This window comes from Prionailurus bengalensis, chromosome E1, assembly GCF_016509475.1.
Source record: "Prionailurus bengalensis isolate Pbe53 chromosome E1, Fcat_Pben_1.1_paternal_pri, whole genome shotgun sequence".
In the NCBI taxonomy this organism is placed as follows: Eukaryota; Metazoa; Chordata; class Mammalia; order Carnivora; family Felidae; genus Prionailurus; species Prionailurus bengalensis.
In genome coordinates this window covers 28543432-28566420 of record NC_057347.1, presented here as the reverse complement: position 1 = coordinate 28566420, position 22989 = coordinate 28543432, and the positions used below count along the sequence as shown (strand labels likewise).

Below are 22989 nucleotides of genomic sequence, written 5' to 3'. Positions count from 1 at the left end.
CAGTGAAATAACACTTCCTGTTTCCGGACAAAAACACCAGGAACACTTTTCCTCCAGCTGTTTTCACGGAGTCCATAGAGACTAAAGCAATCGTCAGAAAAAGTTTGAAAAGCCTCAATTCTATATAAAACAGGTGTAGGTACCCAAAACTTTTTCATTAAATGAAGTGTCAGGTTCATCTTGATTTGCTATCTGGTGATACTGTCACTGGAGTACTTGTCATGTCTCTTAACAGCCTCCTTTGAGGTGGCAACCACATGTGAACCACCTTTACTGTCCTTTAGTGCCGGATGCTGTCTGGCACATTGTTGGCACCTAACGGACATCTGATGGATCTGGTTGAACACAAACGGGCCTAAGACCCTTTACAAGTAAAGACATTGGCTTCTAGAGCATGAGAAATGTTCTAAATCCATTTTCTCTTTTGGGTGGAACAGGGGCCTAAGCCTGGGCCACCGCCCCAAGGCCTGGCTGCCTAGACTTTCCTCAGGCGGACTGGCAGTACTTGTGGGGTCAGTCTGGTGCATTTCCACCCTCCCTTCTCTGCAGGAGCTCGGTACCAACCAGCTGGACATCACTCCCTCCCTGTTCCTCCAGCCCCGTGCTGATGCGTACTACCTGGAGAGGCAAGTGCTTTCAACATTGCTGTACCATCACGGTGAACCGGTGAAGCTTCTGAGATATTAAGCAATCCATAACATTTGTGACCGGTTAACTTTAATTTGTCAAAATAAATCTGCAGTATTTTGCATGTTAGTAATACAGTGCTGGTATTGACAGGAAAAATCATCATCTGCTTACATAGAAACCTTCGTTTAGGAGCACACCTTAGGAGGGAAATGGGTATACAATAAAAGGCAAATGCAGGCCAAGCAGCGAGCCCTAGAGCATAACAGGCTGATGTCAGATTTGAGGATTATCTAATACAACTGTTTAGCTGCCAATCTGATAAAGGGAAGCTCTCAACCAGGTTACAACCAGAAGGGAAAAATAAACTCTGCTTTTCTCGTAGCGCGGTGGCCGTCGTGCCTTCAACACTTGGTTGAATCAGTTCATCAGCATCAAAACTCAATTCCAGTTCCAAGACACAGGAGAATCTTACCACACAACCTATCACCACCCCCCCTTCAGTGGCCCGCCGCCACCCCCTTCCTGCCAACTCTCTCCCTCCCAAAAGAAGACACGACGTGGCTTTATTATTGCAGACAAGCTTCTTAAGTGAATAAAGAATGCATACAAAATAGCATTTTAACTGAACTCATACAATGAAGTCTCACTCCTGTTTATTATACAATGAATTGATAAAACAATCATTTCTAGTATATATCTTTTTTTTTTTTTTTTTCTTTTTTAAGAACTAATACTTTCAGGGTTCTGACGACCACACTCTAGCCTGGGGGTAGGGTTCACACCTGCCCCCACTGAGGACTGCTCCTTGGGCCACTGTGGAGAAAGCCTGGGCTGTCTGAATCACGGTGGACGGTGATTGCCAGCCCAGCCAAAGAGATGACAGGTCCCAGCAGGCAGAGCCAGAACCCAGTCCTGGGGCTGCATGCCAGGAAATTGGGCTTCCTCCAAATGTGGCCACTACCTGCCCAATCCAGGCCTCAGCAGGGCCACGTATGGGCCTTCCCTACACAAGTCCTTCCAGTAGTCCACACATAATGCTCTACAGATTAAAAACAAACCATCTTTGTACTGTGGATAGAACAGTTGTAACAAAGTCATAGCTACATATTTTTCTCTACATTTTGTTTATTGAGACAAACTAATTAAAAGGCACAAACATAGGGCATGTTTACATGGACATTATAACAAACATATACATTAAAAGTGTAGGAATGTGTTGCCTTCCTGCTAAACAGAAAGTTCCTAAGCTTTTATATATACAAAAGTTGTACAATTTAATGTCCTAAAGTACAAAAGATCATTTATAAAATTATTTTACACTAAGTACTATTTTATTTTTTACTACGTAGTTCAACCCCCTCGAACTGTTTTGTATAATGACACACAGATACCTGTCCCTGATGTAGGAAGTCTGCCTCAGATGTAAGGTGTTTGATGCTTGAACTGACACAGTGGGGTATAAACGGAAGTCATCCAGTTTGATAGTCAGTCCTGCAAACATTCTGCAAGATTAATACAACTAAATTCCACTTCTCTTAACTGCAAGATTAAAAAAGAAAAAAAAAAAAAACAACCCAAAACATATTGCAACTTAAAAAAATCACAGCGTCTTGGTTTTAGTAACTTTTTTTTTTTAAACACAATGCTTTAAAAACATGTGTGGCATGATGGTGTAAAGAGTATCTGTTTCCCTAACTTTTGGTTTCTACTTTATGTACAGAGATAAAACATCCTGCTAAGAAATAAAAAGCACATGTCTTAACGTGCACAATCATTGCTGGGTTTCTACAGGGAGTACAGATAGCTGTCTCCCTGAAAACACCACAAAGCTGATACAAGTGTTTTTTCAAAGAAAAAAAAAAGTGATGTCCATATTTACAAAGTTGAACAAATCTGCACAATACTTGATTAAGAAACGGAAGGAGAAATTAAAAAAAAAAAAAAGATACACTCTGCTGTTCTGAAGGGGCATACTACCTAGTTAGTGGTTAGAATAAAAACTGTATACAATTTAATATAAGACATAAACTCTAGTGAGCAACTAACACATCTTTCCCTGTTGTAACATCAACAGGCTCTGATTGGGAGAGAGAGGGGCATATCACATCCCAGTGCCTCCAGCATCTTCCAATTTAAAGCAATATATTTTAACTGTTCCAAAGTACTCCTTGGCTCCTGAAAGGAGTCCCACTGGCCTCTGTTTGTTAGGAGTCTGCCTGTCCACACACTTGACTTCTCCGCTGTCAGTTGAGGCCTTTTCTTACCAAAACACAATTTGTATATTTTGGTTGTTGTTGTTGTTGTTTTTTAATTTTTTTTTTTTTTTAAAAAGTCAACTACAATGCTATATTCCATCAGGATTAATATGCTGAGCAATATTTACATCTCCAAATATCAGGTCACAATCCCTATTATATGTTGAAGTTAGAATGATAAATTATCATATGCTTTGCATATCAGAGCTGGTATCACCTTTCCCATAGGGAATGCTGCCTGAAATTAACATATTCCCAAAGGTAAAATGCATATTCTCTGAAATGCATTTTATTATGACAATGCATGTATTTACTCATAAAAACAATAAACACAGACAATTCTGCACTAGCTCTCTATCTGTGGATTTAGGACTTCAGGTTAAAATCAGCCATCCACCCATCCACTTTATATGGGGAGAAGAGTTTTGCTAGTGTTTAGAATAAAATGATTTCTTGGGATTAGAAACAATAATGCTGTTTTTTTATTTTGAAATGGGTTTTGCTTTTTTATGATTGGTTTTAATTCTGGCATTTTATCTTGCCAACTACTATCCTGTTTAAGCAATGCTGTCAGCTAAAAGGAATTTCTGATTAGACTAAAGTGGTCCAGTGATAAGTTACATACACACCCTACTTTGAATAATCCCAGCCAAATTGGAGAAAAATGCTACTACACTATTATTAACTAATGTAATAAAATCTCCCGATTTCATGGTTTACTTTTTGCTTTAATAAACTAAAAGTAAGTTGCTGGTAAATATTTACTTTAACCCATATTTTGATTTTATAATACTGTTTACCAAGGTGGTGATGTAGGCAAAGCTTGGGGTAAGAAAGGCATGCTCTCTACAGGCCTCATTGCTATATTGAGAGGGGCAGCTAACGTCATAGGTGTGGGCAGGTTCATTGGAGATGTGATCGTGACAGGGTGTGCTATATTCACTGGAGCAGTGACAGGGGTGGGGAGGTTGACTGGGGTAGTGAGTGTTAAAGGAGAGGTCATGGATAACGGACTGGTTATAGTTACAGGGTGCCCTATGTTCATTGGGCTGGTTATGTTAACTGCACTTGAAACATTTACTGGACTTCTCATGCTCATTGCAGCTGCCACTGTGACTGGGTTTGACATCGTCCCAGACGACACAGAGGACGTTATATTGAATGGAGTAGTGAGAGTCACAGGTGTCGTAGCAGCCGTGGAGGTTTGGCACAGGTTAGCAGCTTCTAAAATAAGAAGACAAAATGGCCTTTAGACTCCCAAAGCAATGAACAAAATGCACAGTTTCTGAATCAACTTTTTTTAATTAAAAGGACAAACATTTTATGAATGAAAATACAGTTTTCTACCAAGTGGTTATCAGGAAGGGAGGCTCTCTGAACACAGAACTGGGGGGACGGGGTGCATGAATCTCTTTTCTGATGCTGTACCTCCCACAAGGACTTGGGCAACCTGTTCAGCCTGGTGCTTTTGGTTTCAAGTTTAGATTTATGTACCTACCTCACAGTGATGCTGGGAAGATCAGTTAATTTCTGCAAGGCACTCTGGGGGGCAGAGATAGCAAGCAGGGCTTAGTATTCTCACTACAGCTTCATGCAGGCAGAGCCAACCATCGGCAGGCCAGGAGAAAGAGCCTGTTTTACACAGCGCTGGGCCAATGGTCACACAAGAACAGGTAATCAGAAAAATCTTCTGGTAAGGCACACAGTAACTAGCGGAGAGAGTTGTGCGTCCTCATTGCTATGAACTCTAAAGATTCAGAGGTGAAGCTACATTCTGTTAAGGTTTTAAAAATCTGTAAGTAGGACTGGTAAAAAGGCTATTTTAATATCATGTTTATTTCAGTCTTAGAAAAATTGTTTAGTTAAATAATCCTGTTTCCGGTTAGGTTTCCTAACTATGTTAAGACAAAATATCTCTCAATGGGTTTATATTCTCCTTCCCAAACTCCCATTTCTTGTGTTTCTGATGCTGACACAATTTTATGCCTAGTGTCATTTAATTGCCTATACACACACACACACACACACACACACATAAAATCATATAAATCATATAAATTATATAAAATATATAAAATCAACCATATCAAGGAGGGATAATTAATCAAGGAGCCCTTGCAGTGATTTGGGGGACCCTGGTCCTTGTTATCCAGCAATGCCTGGTCATTTCTTAAAATCTGCCTCAGAGGTGACCCCCCACCCCACCCCTCAACAAAATTCAGCACCACCTGCTGGTGTGTCAGAAAACAGCAGTAAGAAGACAGGTGGGTGGGCTAGCTGTGTGTAACCTGGCTGTCAAAATGGAGAAATACATTTGAGACTAAAGATGGAGGTCTGCATACTCCCACACGGAACCTGGGGTCAACATGCAGCCCTTCCTTGATCAATATGATGGAACTCCATATTCTCTGTCAGGAATTCCCAAACCTGGCTGATGATCAAAATCATTTATCTAGGGAGCTTGAAGGAAAAAAAAGGAAAAAAAAAGGCCTCCCAGGAAATTCAATAGTGAGATTTACATGAATCTTGGAAATCTGGGTTGGTTTTTTTTGTTTTGTTTTTTGTTTTTAATGTTTATTTGAGGGAGAGCGCACACACACACACAAGTGTGTGTGCAGGGGAGGGGCAGAGAGAGATGGAGAGAGAGTATCCCAAGCAGGCTCTGCAATGTCAGCACAGAGCCCGACATGGGGCTCAGTTCCACTAACCTCAAGATCATGACCTGAGCCGAAATCAAGAGTCCAGACGCTTAACCCACTGAGCCACCCAGGCGACCCGGATATCTGTATTTTTAAAAAATTCCCAAGATGGTGATCTGATTGTCACTCAGGTTTGGGAACTTAACATTATCTTATTTAAAAAAGAGACACGTTGATTCAAGTTTAGATTTTCAGGGCAGGAGTCTCCTCTGCCCCCAAATGTGACATTTTACTAACATGAATATAGAAGTTTCTAACATCAGTGGTGGTTTCCAGAGATATTCATGCTACAAATGGGACTACAATAGCATTTTGTTTCATGGAGGTCAGAAGATGAGCTAAACAATCAAGTCTTATTGTGCAAGCAAACTGAAATACAACACCAAATGGAAGAGTGCAGAAAGAAAGAGAAAACCAACTCACTTTTGAGGTGATGGTAGCACTGCTAAGGATATTCTTGTTTATACCAAAGAGGGAGCTTTCACCCTCACATGCGCTACCTTCCCAACCCTGCACATTTTCCTTTCAGTCTGACATCATCCTTTTCCAGGACTTCAACAATTTTATTCTCAACTCCTTTAAGTAAAACATCCTCTGTAACATGCTTTCTTTTACTCACTGGGCAATTGTCATGGCACGTATACATTCCCCCCACCCCCCCAACCCCTTCTCCTAACCATATAGCATTTTATTAGAATAATGACAAATTTTCATTTTCAAGAGAGGAGCAAGCGGCCGCTGAGGAAGGGTGGAAAGCCTATCTGGCTGCGATGCCAGTACATGTATGAGAAAGGAGGCTATTCCTTTTATCTTTATCCAAGTACAGGGTGTTTAGAAGGGATCTGTGCAAGGCAACAGCCGTACTACATGAAAGCGAAAGAGGGAAAAAAACCACACAGCAAAGGATTACAAGAAGCCTACATCCAGGGGATTCCTTATGAATTTAAAATAAAACGTGGTCGGGGTCAGGAAGGAAAGAAGGAATTTCGGGAATCTCTCCCGTGGCTGATGGTACATAGACAAAAAGATTGATTTGAAATGGCTGCACAACAGTCTAGAAGCCAAAAGCTATAGGTATGAAGTTAAAAAGCTATGTTGAAAAGTGATGCTCTGATTCTTTAGAAGATACATGAAAGGAAAGGGAACCATTCTCAATTTTAGTAACAACTAAAGTTCCTGACAACTTGGTACATATATGTTAAGCTAATGCCAGCCCCAGTGACAGACTGAATGAGATTAAGGATAAGACCAAGAGAAAAGATTATCAGCACTATAAAGTCGGAAACACGTAATGAATAATACAATACAGAAAGAACACTACAAAGCAGAAAATAGCAAAGCTTTAAGAAAATAAACTACAGAACGAAAACACTTCTTTAGCCACACTTTGAGCAATGACTGCCTCATCTTACCTTTCTTTCTTGCTTTGACAGCTTCTTCCCACAGTCTCAGTGTCTCCACCTGCTTCCCTGGCCAGCTCGTCACATGTTGCTGCTGCTGCTGCTGTTGCTGTTGCTGCTGCTGCTTCTGGTTGCTGGTCTCTTCACTCATGCATGCTACTCCAAAGATAAACCAGAAACGCTACATTTACCTTGAAAAAGTGCAGCCATTTTTTTCAAAACCCCAAACTTGGATACTTAGACTCCTCATGCTTCTCTGACCTTTATCATTGGACTTGATAGTTTTTACTACAGAGCATCTTCTTTTGCTGCTTCTGTCTATATTGGTCAAAATAGATAAATTAAGAAAAGAATCTAGAAAACTAGGGAAAATCAATATAAAAGGAAAACAGAATTCTTTGCTATATTGAAAAGCAAGTGTCTTTTGGAAGGGAACTTCGTTAACATTAGAATGGACAAATTCACACTCACCAAAATATCTAATATAGTTGGTTACTTGACCACAACAATATACACTAGAAGTAAGTTTTTGTAAAGTTAACAAAGTGTGACATGCTAGATAATAAACCCAATGTACTTACAAAGAAGGAAAATGGATGAGATTAAAACACAATAAACGTTCTTTCCCACTCACTTTTGTGAGTGAGAACTTAATGTTTCTGCCGCACAAAGTACATATATAATAGGATATGGAATGAGAAATATACTTCCTCCTGGTGGTTAGGGCAATCTCAAAGAAAAAGCCTGGGTAGATGCAAGTATCAAGTTTTATCCACAAGTCCCTGAAAGAGTCCATTTTCAATTCTGAATTTAAGGTGGGCAAAGCACTTAACACCTTCAAATGGATAGGATATCCTGTCTCTACAGATCTGGGTCTGAAAAGCAAACTTAGTAACACTCCTTTCATCTTTAAGGTTATTTTTTTTTTTTTTTCAACGTTTATTTATTTTTGGGACAGAGAGAGACAGAGCATGAACGGGGGAAGGGCAGAGAGAGAGGGAGACACAGAATCGGAAATAGGCTCCAGGCTCCGAGCCATCAGCCCAGAGCCTGACGCGGGGCTCGAACTCACGGACCGCGAGATCGTGACCTGGCTGAAGTCGGACGCTTAACCGACTGCGCCACCCAGGCGCCCCAATCTTTAAGGTTATTAAGGGCATGTTATTAACTCAATCAGTAGTTAGGAGACATTGATGCTTGAGAATCTTCCTAACACTGAATAAAAACAATCAAAATTGCCCAGCATAAGATGCAACTTCCTAGTGTGGCTTCTGCTGCCGCAATTCTAAAACACTAGAGCCTTTTAGTCAAACTCCATAGAAGAAGGGATGCATTGAAAAACAGCTACGGGAAAATTATGCTTTTCTAACTTGGGTGTCGTTAGTAGACAAGCACAGGACTGAAAGCAAAATTAGCGGAGGGCTTGTCAGTGCTGTCTGTATACACACAGGTGAGGTCTGTTTCTAACATCAGTATCTACTCTCCATTGATGTGTGTTTACGCGCTTTGGTGATGGGAGGAAACATGTAAGATGAACGTGAATGTACTGACAGCACAGTGAAAATACCTTCAATACATTATCAAAACACTCAGATTTCACCAATCTCAAATGCGACAGAAATATAATTTGAAGTGTCACCTACTTTTACTGATGCCTTGTTTACATGTATTACAGTTGATACTTTGGCTCTGCCCGTGTGTCTTTAAGTGGCTGGTGATGTACGCTGCACTCAGAAGCTTCCCACAGATGTTACACGATACCTTGCCTTCGTGGCGCACCATGTGTGTCCGCAGTCTGTCTTTGGTGGCAAAGGCAGCAGTGCACGTCTGCATGAGGGAGGAAAACTTTTTTTAAATATAGACTATCCTGTTCTACTCATTTTAAAGTACGTTATATTCTAGGCATTACCCTATCCATGTCCGCAAGCAGACTGAGTTGAATCTGAACTGCATGTGTTACCTAGAATCGCCATCATGACAAAACACTCGATGAATTTTAGACCCTTACGTTTTGAGGGAAGAAAAAATATCAACACAGAGTAAGTACTGAAAAGATGTGAGCCGTAGAGTCAGTTAAACCTGGATTTAAATCCAGCTCCTTGATTCACGACAAGGTAACACTGAGCAAATTAGTTAACCTATCTGGAATGTGTTTCTTCATCTGTAAAATGAAGGTAAATAATACCTACCTCACAAATCTATTGGTGGGATTAAGAGACTGGCCCGAGGCCTCGCACATAGCAGGCACTCATTCAAATGACACTAGCTTCCTTCCTCGAATTGGATTTTTCTTACAGTTCAAATCATTTACTTAATAAAGTCAGTCATTAACACATTTAACTGAAAGGAGCACAAAAAGACTTCCAACAACAAACTAAAATTACTGAGGTCTAAAAAAGTCATTTGATTTAGCAAGATTCCTAACCTTTTCATTATCACAACTTATGTGAAATAAAATCAACAGATTTTCAAACAACTAGAAAATACCCCAATTTGGCAGACAAACATCCAGTAAGTGATAACATTTGGGAGAAAATTCCTAGTTTTCTTCTATTACAGTTAAAACAACCTCAATCATCAACCCAGCAAATAATTTAAAGCATTTCATTCATTTATTTCATTCATTTCAAACACATAATGACCTTTGCCAGACTATAAATTTTTTTCTTATAACAATAAATACTGTTGCCTAAGGAAAGGGAAATGTAGCTTAACAAAAACAACACATTTACATTTTTAAATGCTCTTGCCTCACAGAAATAGAAGCTGTCATTTATCTCGTATAAAACCAGAATTCAAATGGACCACATTTACTCAAGTCAGTGATTTTAAGACTATTCAAGAACGGTGAGACTTGATTGGCTCAGACCTTTTGGATAATGTGCATTAAGTGCTACACTAAGGATAAGTCATTTTAACTCTTACTTGGCATTTGAAGGGTCTTTCTGTTGAATGGACATGTTTTACGTGACAGCTTAAGTGGTCAGGCCTGTGAAAGAGAGAGTTTCAACAGAAGATGTAATGGAACACACATTGAGAAATGCTACTCACTGTGATGTTTACATGCTTGGCAGCTTTGGGTGGGGGGCATTTTAAAGAAAGCTAGCCGAATTACCAACTCCCCCTCCCCCCAGCGCAAGCCTCCTTACCTCTCTTACCACAAACAAAAGTCTTAGTCCTTTACCTGTTAATTTTTCTCTCCTAGTCAACATCAAATCATGTTAGGTCTTGGTTCTTTAAATTATAAAATACCCAAAGTTTTAGTCCTAACACTTGCCAAAGACAGCTACTACTCTATTAATTTTAAAAGCCTTGAAAATGAAAATTAGTGAAATGTTAGTAACCACAGATAAACGGAAAAACGTCCTCCTACGACTTTTACTAAGAGTATCCAAGGTCATCCCAACTTCCAGGAAATAAGTTTCTTTGATTTGCACAGTGAACCTCGTATCTAGTCACCCGAGTGAATTGGAAATTGGTGGTTTTGCAGTGACCAGAATTACTGATGTGCCAAATGAAGACCCCAGTCCACCAAGGCACTTCTCAGCTGAAATATTAAGCTAATCACTGTGTCATCACTTGCCAACCACACCACACTGAAATGAGACCTGGAGGTGTAATACTTTATCTATCACCAATCTCCTCTAACAACACAGGCCTGCCCACAGCTATTCTCACATAAACCTTCTAGATCGCAAAGAGACAAAACTGAAGTTCACTGATACCATAATGAAAGCAAAGCAAAGCAAAGCAAAATGCAGTACCTCGAGAAGCCTTTCCCACAAACACTGCAAGTATAAGGTTTGGTGATGCCTCCTTCGTGAGACCTCACATGGTAAGTCATCCGGTCCTTCCTCTTGAAGCGCTGATTACAAACAGGACACTCGAAGGGCTTTTCGTCCGAATGGGAGAGCTTGTGCCGGTTGAGGTGGTACACGTCTCGGAAGGCCTTCCCACACATCTCGCAGGCATGGTTCTTCTTGACAGGCTTACTGGGTTTCTTGACAGACTGGGTCACGGGCATAGCTGTGGTGCTGGCACTGCTGCTGGGGTTGGTGCCCGAGGAAGATGTAGTGACTGTTGATAAGATGCCAGCAATGGTTGAGACCAACGAAGTTCTGCTGCTGTCCCCAGCGATGGTGGAGATGAGGGGAACCACCGTAGTGGGAGTTTTCTTTGACCGGGACACCAACTTGATCCCTGTGTGGCAGGACTCGTGGCGCCTCAGGTGATAGCTGTCCCTGAAAGCTTTACTGCAGTAAGTGCACACAAATGAAGTTTTGGGTTTTTCTTTTTTAATCCCAATGGCATCCTTTAATGTTTCTGGTGCTGCTTGAGGTTTCTGAGTTATTGGTATTGGAAGCAATGGTTTCTGATCAGGGGGTTCCACAGCAGAGCTCAGGAGGGGCAGCAAGCTGTTCTGTGCTGCCTGCTGTTGGTGATGGGAGGCTTCATGGGCCTAAAACCAAACATTTACACTTCAGAAACTCAGCCTCTCACAATGGCCTTCAAAATTCAACATGTCCCACAGACAACAGAGACCAGAAGAAACAATCAAAGAGCCTGTAAGCTACTCCCTGAAGCAGTGATCCAGCAACCACCTAGAGACCCTTAGAGCTTCCAGTACAAAGCATTAAAATCACTGTGCAGACACAAAACTTTTATGACCAAGTTGCTGACAGTGATCTTGCTTTCAAACAGCTGACTACACACCACCCTGGTTCATAAGGGACATACCAGCGGATGGAATCAGTTTGCATTAGTCTGTCAGTGCTGAAACCAAGTTTAAATAACTTGTCCAAAAAAAAAAAAAAAAAAAAAGTCACACTCCAGACTAAGTATCTGCGAGTACCTTACTGCAGTAACACACACACTACACATTCATATACATACACATGTATACACATAATCATCTATTTGTCTATTTTACCTAGGAAAAGAAAGGCACTGTCTCTCCCTTTCCATCAGAAAACTTAGTGCTGGAGGAAGGAGGCTGTTGCTAAGAGATAACAGGAATCTAGCTCTCTGAATACAAACGCGGTTTGGTAAGTTTCCTTTTAAAGTTTTTACTTTACTTTATTACTAAAAGATTGACTGAAATTAAACCTGCTATTAATCAGCCTGGAAGGCACGTGTGAAGGTAGCCCACAGCAAAACACCTGTCAGTTGTTTCCCAGTTCATTTACTCTTACGCTGGAAATCTGCATCCTTTAACAACACTAGTTGTTCAAACCTGAAACTCTCAAAGACAGACTAGCAAGAGAACACAAACCATAAGTAATTAAAATTCCTTTCATTTTCATCTTCTTCCAGCACTTGGATGTTTCGTTAAAGTATTAGACATTTGCTGTTATAATGTGCTTCTCCACTCCAGAACTGGACGCTGTCTAGAAATTTTCTTTAGCTGCACTGAAACCAAAATTTTGTCGTGGATCATGTCCTTGGTATTTATGAGTAGTTACTCTCTTGGTTTTGCTTCTTTTAAAATTCTCCATACTGATAAACAATTAGGAAATGATGGGGAAAATTCCTGAAATAGTTCTTCCTGATACGTTGTACTTTTTACCACCATTATTTTTGCAACTTTTGATAGTGGGCTCAAGCCCCTATGCTTGAGTTTTGTAATCCTAAAAAGATACATGCATTCGAAGGCAAGAGTTCCAAATATTTTAAGCATACAACATCCTAGGAGGGCCCATCCCATCATCTTAGACACCCTAGCCACTTATTTACCCTTCTCACTCTATAATCACAAATCCTACAGTTAACTTGATTAAGAAGAAAATAACAAGGAGACAGACACACATGCTCAGAGCTTCTCCTCTGATGGATAAGAGTGTCTATCTCACATAGCTGTAATATTTACGTGATGGCAGCACAGCAGCTAAGCCTGGAACCAGTCTCCCCAAATCATTAGGAAGTGTGGTATCCACAGCTACCAGTTTCAATTTAATAATTTTGGTTGAATCACCCTTTCAGTCCTGGAAGTACAGAAATTGTGTGCTTACTTACGAGTATGTTTCTGGACTCAGGGATCATACTGAATTACAGTCCACTTTTAATTTAATTTATGGAGCTACTGTAAATGTCAGTGTCTGCCCAGGAGACATTAGTAGAAACTTCACAGAATTTGGATGCAAATCTTACCCCCTTTCCAACCTGTATACCCAAGTTTCCATACAGTATACAAACAGTTAATAGCTGAAGATAGCTCACGATATACAATTTCAAAGGCTAACAGATCAGATAATAGGGAATGCAAATCTTCTGGCCAAAGTTCAGACTTATAGTGTTTAGAGGCATTTTTCAATTCTGAACAACCATTAGTTCGATGGAGTACTAAAAGCACTTACTGCCATTTTACCAATTCAGATGTCTGTGGCAATATAAAGTATTTTTACAGCATTGCTGAAGCTCACTCTCACACGAGGGTCACACCAGGTCCCTGCTTCTTGGGTGAAATGCTGTAGAATGCCTCGACCACTATGGGAATCACTCTCTGAGGATGCCTAGGATCCCCACACTTCTACGTGAAGCCTTCTAAGAGGGGAACTGGATTTCCCCAACTTGTTCACTGAGGGAGAGACAGAGTAAAATAACCACCATGGCCTGCCTTCAGTTAAGTGATTAAAGAAAAAAAAAAATTCTGGGTAGACTTTTATTTGACTAGTATCATCAAACCAAAGCTTTCATTTTATCTCCCATCTCTTTCAACTTGAAGGCTTTTTTAACCCTGCCCAAGCCTTCCTTTTTCTGGGGTTGGCAAAAAACAAAACAGAAATGTTATTTCATCACCCAGGGTGGTAGGATATAGCACCATGAAATCTCCAGTGCCAGAGGGCAAAAGATTTTGTACTGAAACAAATTAGCATCAGTGAGTCATATCTTGAATGTCCTGTTAGGAGAATCATCCATCAAACATCTTAACAGCTATGGCTTTCACTTTCCACCAGGTTATCTGGAAAGCAAGCAGGTATTAAACTGTTTTAAAATATAAATTCCACAGTATGCTCTAGAAAACAAACGAGAGAGTTTAACTCTCCCATTTCCCCAGGGAAAATTACTTAAAACTGAAACTGAGTAAGTCTATTCATACCTTTCTATAGAAAAGACTGAAATATTCTCTGAACCCATTCCACTGTCTTTGGCTCTAAATTATTTTTCCAACAATTTTCACTGCACACATTGCCAAGCCCAGGATCAAATATTAGCTTTCACACTTCTCCATCAGGTGGAGAAATAGATTTTAATTGCTGGAAAAAAATTCAATAATATAAAGTCTAATTAACAAGTTGATCAATAAATGATTGGCATTTGTCTTATCCAGGAAAAGAATAAAAGTATTCCAAAAAAATGTTTAACTAGCTTTCCAAAAATTAGTTATAGGTTTTTCCTTTACATAAAGAACTCTCCTTTTTTTTCAATCACCATTAAGTTTACATACAGCAGATTTAATATGGTAAATCTAAAGCATTCCTCAAGTGAAAATCACTTAGGTGACCCATTAATCCCATGTTTTAAAAAGACCATTTGAAAGCGTTTTCTAGAGAGGGCATTTGCCACCTTTACACCAATCTGGATGCCAGGTAGTTATACATCATATCTTCCCCAATGCATTTTTTAGGTAGACTTAAAGCATGATAAAACAATACTAGATCAGAATGAGAAAAGAAGTTCGACAAATTTTGTGTATCTTCAATTTTAAGAACCCCGAATATATTTCAATAACTACTTAAAAATCAAATTTACTCACATTTGAAAGAAAATATGTTTGAAAACAATATACCAGCTCTACACAATAGGTAATGTCTGAATTATCCAATTCCCTATATTATCTCCACTGGGATGGGTCCAGTGGCTGGGAGGATTTTTTGAGAATTCTGCATCCATTCCTGGTTAGTTTCAAAGGTCTCCAGCGCCCAAGCAAGGCGTTTGGGATTTCACAAAGTTATTCAAAGAAGGAAAATAACCCAGAGAGGCGGGAAGAACGCATTTAAAGTGACAAGCTTCTTAACCTCCTCCGGTTCCGAAGTTTTCCCGTGAGCTCATCACTACTGCCCACTAAGTGATTCGTTTGCAAATAGAAATGAGGCAGGGAAAAAATAAGTTCCAGCCTAGGTCTTCCCAACAGGGGTCCCCCACCTAAAACAGGCGGGCAAGAGGAGTGCCAACGTATCGGCTACAGTCACTTTTAAGTTTCTTGCAGAAAGTGTAGACCAACACCCCAACGAATGACTCATCTGGGGGCTTTGTAAGCGGACTTTGTTTGCTGTCTCCACTTTCCGTCTCCCCCACTTGGTAGGAGGAAACGTTCGAGGTGGGACGAGAGGGAAAAGCGCTCCGGGAGAAGGTCGGGCCTCCTGGAATCCCGGCCCCCACCGCTCCCCCCGCCCCGGCCCGGCTGGGGGATTCCCCGGGCTGAATGGGACGGCGGGAGAGCTGGACAGAGGGAGAGGGTGTCAGCTGCCAAGGTTCGGCAAAGGCTTGCGAGAGAAAAAATGTAATCCAGTGAAAAAGTTTGGGGAGGGGAGACTCACTCAGAACACCCCCCAACAGGGTAAACACGGGGGGGGGGGCGGGAAGGGGGAGTGGCGGGGAACCCAGAGATACCCGCTATTCGCGGGGATGGGGGGGTCAGAAAGTCAACACACACACAAAAAGAGGGGAGGGAGGTTAAACGGCAGGAGAGCGAAAGATGGATGAAGTGTGTGTGTGTGGGGGGGTGTCTCAGAGTAGGACCTGGGGACCCCCCCTCACCCCACGGTGCGGGCCCGGGCCGAGCGCGCGGTGGCCAAGCGGCCCGCGCTATCCAGCGGCCCGGCGCCCTCCTTTCTCTGGGCCGCGGGTGGTGACAGCGACCGGCCTCCTCCCTTCCCCTTCAGGGCGGGAGGGAAGGGTGTGTGCGTGTGCGTGAGTGTGTTAGGGGGGGCCCGGGGTTCACCCCGAGGCCTGCTCTCTCCCCCGCACCCCGTGAGGCCGCCTCCTTTCACCTCAGCAGCCCCGCTCCGCCGGGGCGGGCGGGCGGAAAAACAAAGGGGGATTAAGGCCGGGCCGGAGAGCGGAGCCGGGAGGGAGGGGAGGAGGAGCGCCCGCCCGCCCGCCAGCCCGGGGCCCGGCCCCCCTGTCCCCCCCGTGCCCCCCCCGGGGGGGCCCCCAGTACCTGGAACAGGAACGCGGTCCAGTTGGCCTCCATGGCTGCGGCGGCCGACCCCCCTCCTCCCCACTCCCCCCGCTCGGGGAGCCTCCTCAGCCGGAGGAGGCGACAACAAAGCGGCGGCGGCGGCGGCGGCGGCAGCGGCAGCGGCGGCTCCTCAACATGGCAGCGCCGAGCGCGGCCACTTCCGGTAACCTCCGGGACGCACCACCGCCGCGGCGAGCGCGGGCGGGGGGGGAGCCCCGACCCGGCCGCCGCCGCCCCCAGCCGCCCGGACCCCTTCTGGGCGTCCCCGCCGCAGACTCGCCGCGTCGGAGCTCAGCCAGCGCCCGCCGGCGGTGGGGTCAGGGCCTCCGCGGGGGGGCTGGGGTGGGGCCGGGGGCGGGGATGGGGCGCGGCGTCCCCCCCCGCGGGGGTGTGTGGTGCTGCGGTCCGCGGCTCAGGCAGCCGGAGCAGGGGGAGCGCAGGAGAGAAGATGGAGGACGCCAGGGTCTGGCGCGGACTCGCTGGGCACTGCGGCGCCGTCTCCCGGGACTCCAACGCGGTGCCCGGCAGCGTCGCGTCCCTGTCAGACCCTCGGCGGCAGGCGCAGGCCACGGCGGTCACCTGGCTCTTCAGTCCCGTATGCGCCGCGCTACCGTGCCTCCAAATTGGGGGAAGCCCCCAGGACTTGGAGTGTCTCTCCCGTCTGGTATTTCATCCCCAGCCAGCTAACCCCTCCGCACTCCTGCTTACGATGTGCATCTACCTCGGAGCGGCCCTCCAGCTCTAGCAAGGAATCCCACTGGGGTGCAGCCTCAGATCCTCCCAGCTGAGGGAAACACTTCCCACGCGTAGAGATGTCATTACTGGCTTATTCTTGGGCGAAGGGCTGAGCTTTCCCATCCTCCCCTTAACGCCAGAGAGGATAGGAAATTTTGCCCGAACATCCCCCTCTCCCGCCAAAAAAATAAACAGAAACAAGTGAGAAAGTATAGATAAGAAATTATTTTTGTCTTTTAGTACAGTCTTTCTCTCGCCCCACAGAACAAAAATCGAACTTGTGGTTGGACGGCGTCAGATGTCACCGAGGTGACCCCAGCCTCTGTTTGCAGTTCCAAGTCTTCCGTGTAGGCGTCACTGCTACTGGAACTTTGTAGGATGATGTCCTGAACGTTTGCTATCCTCTCCTCAGAGAGGTAGCTACTGGGAATATCAGAGACAAGCTATTATTAAACAAATGTCTCCAGTCCAAGAAGTCTCCTGTGGCGGGCAGTGAGGGGGCAGGCTGTATTGGTGATATTTTTATAAACTCTGGCTTAAAAAAATTCCTCAGATGGTCACATTATTTCAGGGCTTCAACATCTTTCATAACCAACGGTCTCTTATCTCACGCACTCCATTTATTCCTCTCCAGACACATTCTAATCAAGGTCACCATCTTGAACTTCCCCTATATTTACACAATAGTGATAGTATGGTTGCAGAATTCTATTCTAAAAGACACTGAAGAGATATAGTAATTTGACAGTCTGTTTCCCTTCCATCCACTACACATGTATACCCCCTCCCATTCTTTCCTTCCCTCAGTCACCACAATGAAAGGGCTGCACACCTTTTTGGTCTGGTCTGGTCTGGTTCCTTTTAGAGTCGATTCCCTATTGGACATTGCTTGGAGGCCTTGGGGATGAATGAGAAGTCTGCAGTATGGGTCGGTAGCAGAAGCAGGTAGCACATCAAGGGACAGATCAGCCTAAGACAGGAGGGGACAGAAAATGAACAGTTTCTCATACGTTCCTCAGCTAAGCTGCTGCAGTGGCCCCTATGTCTCCTATAAAATTAGTCTTACTTGGGGAGAAAAATAAAATGGCTCAGTAAGCCTAAGTTTATATGCACATGCAAGATAAGGAGGGAACTAAGATGTAAATCTAAGGAATTAACTAGGTAAACTAAAACCTTTCAGTTCTGACCGTAGACACTGCCTGTTCTTTCATTTTCATTCAGTGACTCCACGTCTCTGCTTCTTGAGCACAGATTCACCTCAAGGTCTATGTAATTTATCTGCTAAGTTTTCCTCCTCCCCAGTTTAGCCTTTCCTACTTTACAGCCTTTCAAAGGGTGTTAAGAATGAAGCTTTAGGATCATGAAAACTAGTGCTTATGAAGACCATTATTCTAATGACAATATTGCCAGACTCTTGAACTTATTCCGAGATCTAGAAACCCTTCTCTAGCAATCTTTCTCACAGCACCTGTTTCCCACCAACAGGAAGTAGAGGTCAAGTGAAAACAGTCCAGTTCTCATTAACGAAGAGCTGGGATTCAGAAGTATCACTTTTCTTGAGGAACATGGCTAATTTTATCTCTATCCATGAGAGGAAACCCAAATTCCTGATTGCTCCCCAAACCCTCCCTTAAAAAGAAAATTTAACAACTTTTTAAATTCAGATGAAATTTTAAACCTTAGGATATTTTCCGGAGGGAAAATATCCAAAATTTTGGAACAATTACTCAAAAACAATCAGGTCCAAACGTTTTGAGGAATATAAGGAGGTTAACCAATAAGATTAAAGACTCCATCCCTAGAAGGGGCATTTCTACTGATAGGACAGATAATATCCTTAACCACAAACAAATGAGCCTCTCCTCAAACCAGCTTCCACAGACAGTACTGGAGAAAGTGAAAAGACTAAGGATGTCTAAAGACAGTAAATTCATCCTGATTACTGTGAACAACTTTCAGTGGGTGAATCAGTGGTGTTACCTTCGAATATGGTAACTGAAATGTTTGGTGTCTAAGCAAAAAAAAGAAAAAAAAAATGTGCCTACATCCACCCAAATAAAACTCAAGATCCCCTCCTCCTCATCTTATTCAGGTTCTTCTTTCCCACTTCCTCTGCCCCAGCAGAGGAATCCCTTCCAGGGATTTATTTCCTCATCTGGAAAATGAGGACAAAATATGTTATCTCACAGTGATGACTTATGAATTAAATGAGAAATGTATGTAAAATGCTTAGAACATTTCCTGTAATATAAGAAGTCCTAAGTAAATATTTTTATTGGTGCTATTAGTTGGTTCTAGATTAATTTTGGGGCTATGAACTCCGCAAAAACAGTTAATTATTCCTCTCACTTTCTTTCAAAGTAACAGGTTTTTCACCATGCCTCATCCCTCTCTCTTTTTAAGAGCTCTAATGTAAGTTGACAAAAGGCTAATGACACGACAAAGGAAGATACCTATTAAGATCAGCTTTTCTAGGGGGCGCTTGGCTGGTTCAGTTGGAGGAGCATGTGACTCTTGATGTGGGGGCCATGGGTTTGAGCCCCACGTTGGGGGTAGAGATTACTTGAAAACTTAGATCAGCTTTTCTAAAGACAACTTTTAGCAAACATTAGAAAGTAACAGGATATTTCCTTCCTATTTCGGAGAGAATTTTAAAATCCTGTGAGTACACTGGGGTTATAATTAGATTTAGAATCCTAGGAATAGGAAACATCTCTGCTGTTGTCAATTACCTGTCCCCAAGTAAGACTTCTCAGCAAATTGAACAACAAATCAAATCCAAAACTTTCAGTAGGGAATATCTACTCCAAAGAAGTTAGAAGACGCTTCAAATCTGTCAAGTTAATGGACTTATTCTTCATGCAAAAAAGCTAGAACTGACAACAAATCTAGGAAAAGCCAAGAATGGAATATTTGCAAATACCAAAAAAACATTGGCCAGAGAGAAGTGTTTACCCTTCATTACCAGCCTCAGTGCAATCAAGGAGGAAAGGAAGAACATTTTACCAAAGGAAGCACCCCGCCCCCCTCCTCCAAACCAAACCAAAACAACAACACCCAGCCAAGCTTCTCAGGAGGAAAGCAGAAGTAATCTCCCCACCCCCTTCCAGTCCACCCCAACTTCATAACCACACTAAGGGCTTAAGCCAATTGCCTGTGGCCCATGTGGTCAGAAGCTGGGTTTGTGTTTCAATTCTACCACCTAAAGTGTCATCACTAGTTATTTCTGCTTTAACTGGTAAGGTGAGGAAGGGGAAACAAGGGAGAATTTTTTTCTCTGAATACCTATTTAAGTTCCTTGACAGCTAGACAATCACAGAGAACAAAGGTAAAGGAAATAAATCCACTCATTTTCCTGGTAGGCATTTAGTTCAGCTAGTAGTTGAGGGTTCTAAAACACTTGTTTCTAAGAAGGGTCACATCCCCAAGATGCCAAAAACAAGTCCAAAGCCACAGAAACACATTTATCAGTTTAACTCTTCTAGAAAGAAGCTACCAGAAATCAGTGTTAAACCTATCAGTTCCATCCACAAAGCATTTAAGTAGAAAAGCTAACTTCCGTTTCACAACTCCTAAATGACAGAGAACATCTAACAAATAGCCAGCAAAATAGCATAGCACATAAGAAGGAAAGAAAGTAAGACAGGTCAAAAATACACCAAGTAAGAAATTCAATACAACTGGAAAACATACTCTCAGGCACCAAACATTTCTCCTTTGGCCACCTGTTCCTCCCTGCCCTCAGATGCCCCAAGCCCCGGGTAATGGCTCAGCTTGGAAAAAAGTTGATACCTAACAAGTCACACAAACTTGGTGGGCCTAAACCCAACTAAAAGCTTAGCTCAGTTACATCATCATGCTAATAGGCAAAAACATAAATTTAATCCTTACATGAAGCTATTCTGGTACAGAGGTAAAACTCTTTTCAGTGGCTTTAGCCTCCACCCCACACACATTCCACTAGTTAAAAGATGGATGTAATGAAACTGAACAGCATTGTGCTGTTTCATCTGCATTACCAGAAAAACACTATTCATTTGCAACAAGAGATCACTACTTATTAATGCCTGTCCAAATGTCGTGAAGAGTAGGGGCGGAGCGAAAACAGATAAATCAAATGAATATTCTTTAACCCGAACCCTGATAGACACACCTCATTGATAATTTCTTCACACCAGATTTAGTAGTCCAGAATTCAGGAAGGATTGTGTTTCTCAGAAATCTCCAAAGAGTTAGCATATTAATTAATACAGGCGGATCTTATGGTTCCCTCTTTCTGAGTCCGTAGTCCTTCCTCTCCCTTTCATGGACCTAGAATCAAGCAAAAGCCTCATCGGGTCAATTTGATGTTCTGCTGTGGATCCCTCCATTCCTGGTAAAAAAGGGAACAGGGAATAATGAAACAGGTGTTGAGGAACTGATGTATTATGCTCCCTGCATGAGAGAAGTGAGCAGTGGTGACCTAAGACACTGATGCGGCATCACAAGACTAGCTAGACTAAGCTTTAGGAAGGCTGCTCCACTCTAGAAAGTAAGCCAAGAGATGGCAACACAAGGCCACGACAGCATAACATCTGGCTAAGGAGGGAATTCACTCCTTTAAAGATGTTTCTTGACCCTGAGCAGTCCCTGAACTAGACATTGCCTAAAGCTCAGTCATTGGGTCCAGGCCTACAAGCAGGTGCAGGAACCTGGCAAGCTGTTAAAGCTCAACATAGGGACAACAGCTGTACTCCACAGTTGCTCCTTAAGCTGTGAATAAAACATCAAGCTTACAGCTATCCACAAATACTACTCGAAACATTGTATCCTTGATTGCCTGAGCAGAGACAACAAGCTCTTTGCTAGAATTGAAGAGGACCAGAATTCCTAGAAGACAGTGTAGGTTGACTTGAACAATTTACTCTGGTAAACAGGGAAGATGGGAGAATCTAGATTTTTCTCCTGAAGTTCTTTTCAACAAAGCATACAAATCTCTACTAGTTGACAGAATTAGCTCTCTAGCCCCAAGGCCTGACCCTGTCCTCTTCTTTTTGTTTTACTGACCTTACATAAGTACCCCCCCCCCCCCCCTTCAGCTCCCAGCTATTTCCTCGTTTTTCCAGCTTACTCTGCCGGCCCCACCTCTCCTTTCACTTTTTCTCACCTTTCATTCAACACTTAATCACAAATGGTCAATCTAAGCCGGTGAAAAAGCTTCTGGGAGCATCAGGTAGGTATAAAGTAATCCCAGAAACAGGCATTCTGGGGGTTAGGATACACATTTCTGCCTTTTAGTAGTTTGCACTTTACATAGGAAAGGCAATATACTTACTCTTCATACATGGAAGTGCATCTTCAGAACAATCTATTAATGCATTTACAGATTTATAATTAAGGGATGAAAAAAATCCTTTAGTGATGCTTCTCAGGAACACTGGAACTAGTAATTTTTATTCCTAATTATTCATCCAGTCCCCTACACAGTACACTCAGAAAAACTCATGAAGCTTGAGGAAGCCCCCATATGTTTGATATGTTAATTTAGCTCAGTTATTCTGATCACTTAGGCAAAGCAGACAGAAGGGTCCAAATTGGTACAGTAATCTGTGATTAGCCTCTCAACAAAGACATGAGAAAACTGAAAAGGGTACTGGACTACTACAGATAGGTTTAGGATTTATTCCAGTGATTTCCTTAAAACCACAAGAATTTGGGGATGGGGACACACTGGGAAGACAGGCAACAGTAAGGGAAAAGGGCACTACCAACCGAACATCTGCCATCAGTAATGTTTAACTTAGTAAGCCTATCCTGGTAGCTCTAAGAGCCCTGGTGAACACCTAATCTTAGAGATACCGCATGGTTAAGGTCAAATTGAGGCTGTGCTAATTTCTACCCAGAATGACATATTTCATTCATATTTTGAAAGGCAGTCCAGGACCTCTCAGGGACTACTTTCCCACTTCAAAAGGGTTCTAATCAGCTTAAAGACAAATCAAAGTGCTCACTAACTCTCTCCTTAGAGAAACGGCTCATGTATCACCATCCCATAGCTTTTATGGAAGTTTTGCTATTTCAATATATAAGTATTAATTGAGCACCTATTA

At 42.7% G+C, this 22989-nt stretch overlaps 1 protein-coding gene across 2 annotated transcripts; it reads right to left on the bottom strand.

Moving 5' to 3' along the window:
* Positions 1 to 695: 695 nt before the first annotated feature.
* Positions 696 to 16498, bottom strand: VEZF1 (vascular endothelial zinc finger 1). 2 transcript variants are annotated; one of them, XM_043583960.1, is made up of 6 exons: positions 16145 to 16498; positions 10749 to 11443; positions 9910 to 9973; positions 8628 to 8811; positions 6997 to 7140; positions 696 to 4109 (listed from the first exon to the last, which is right to left on the bottom strand). In XM_043583960.1, the coding sequence occupies exons 1-6, from the start codon at positions 16175 to 16177 to the stop codon at positions 3682 to 3684; spliced, it is 1548 nt and encodes a 515-aa protein (XP_043439895.1). In that variant the 5' UTR covers positions 16178 to 16498; the 3' UTR covers positions 696 to 3681. The 2 variants fall into 2 exon arrangements, with proteins under 2 accessions (XP_043439895.1, XP_043439894.1); XM_043583959.1 differs by having other exon boundaries at positions 8628 to 8829; positions 16145 to 16418.
* Between the last annotated feature and the right edge of the window lie 6491 nt (positions 16499 to 22989).

Coding starts and splice junctions, on each gene's coding strand:
- VEZF1 (XM_043583959.1), bottom strand. CDS start 16,177: ATGGAGGCCAACTGGACCGCGTTCCTGTTCCAG. Junction 11,444..16,144: donor GGACCGCGTTCCTGTTCCAG/GTACTGGGGGCC, acceptor GTTTGGTTTTAG/GCCCATGAAGCCTCCCATCA. Junction 7,141..8,627: donor TAAACAAGGCATCAGTAAAA/GTAGGTGACACT, acceptor TCTTTGGAGTAG/CATGCATGAGTGAAGAGACC.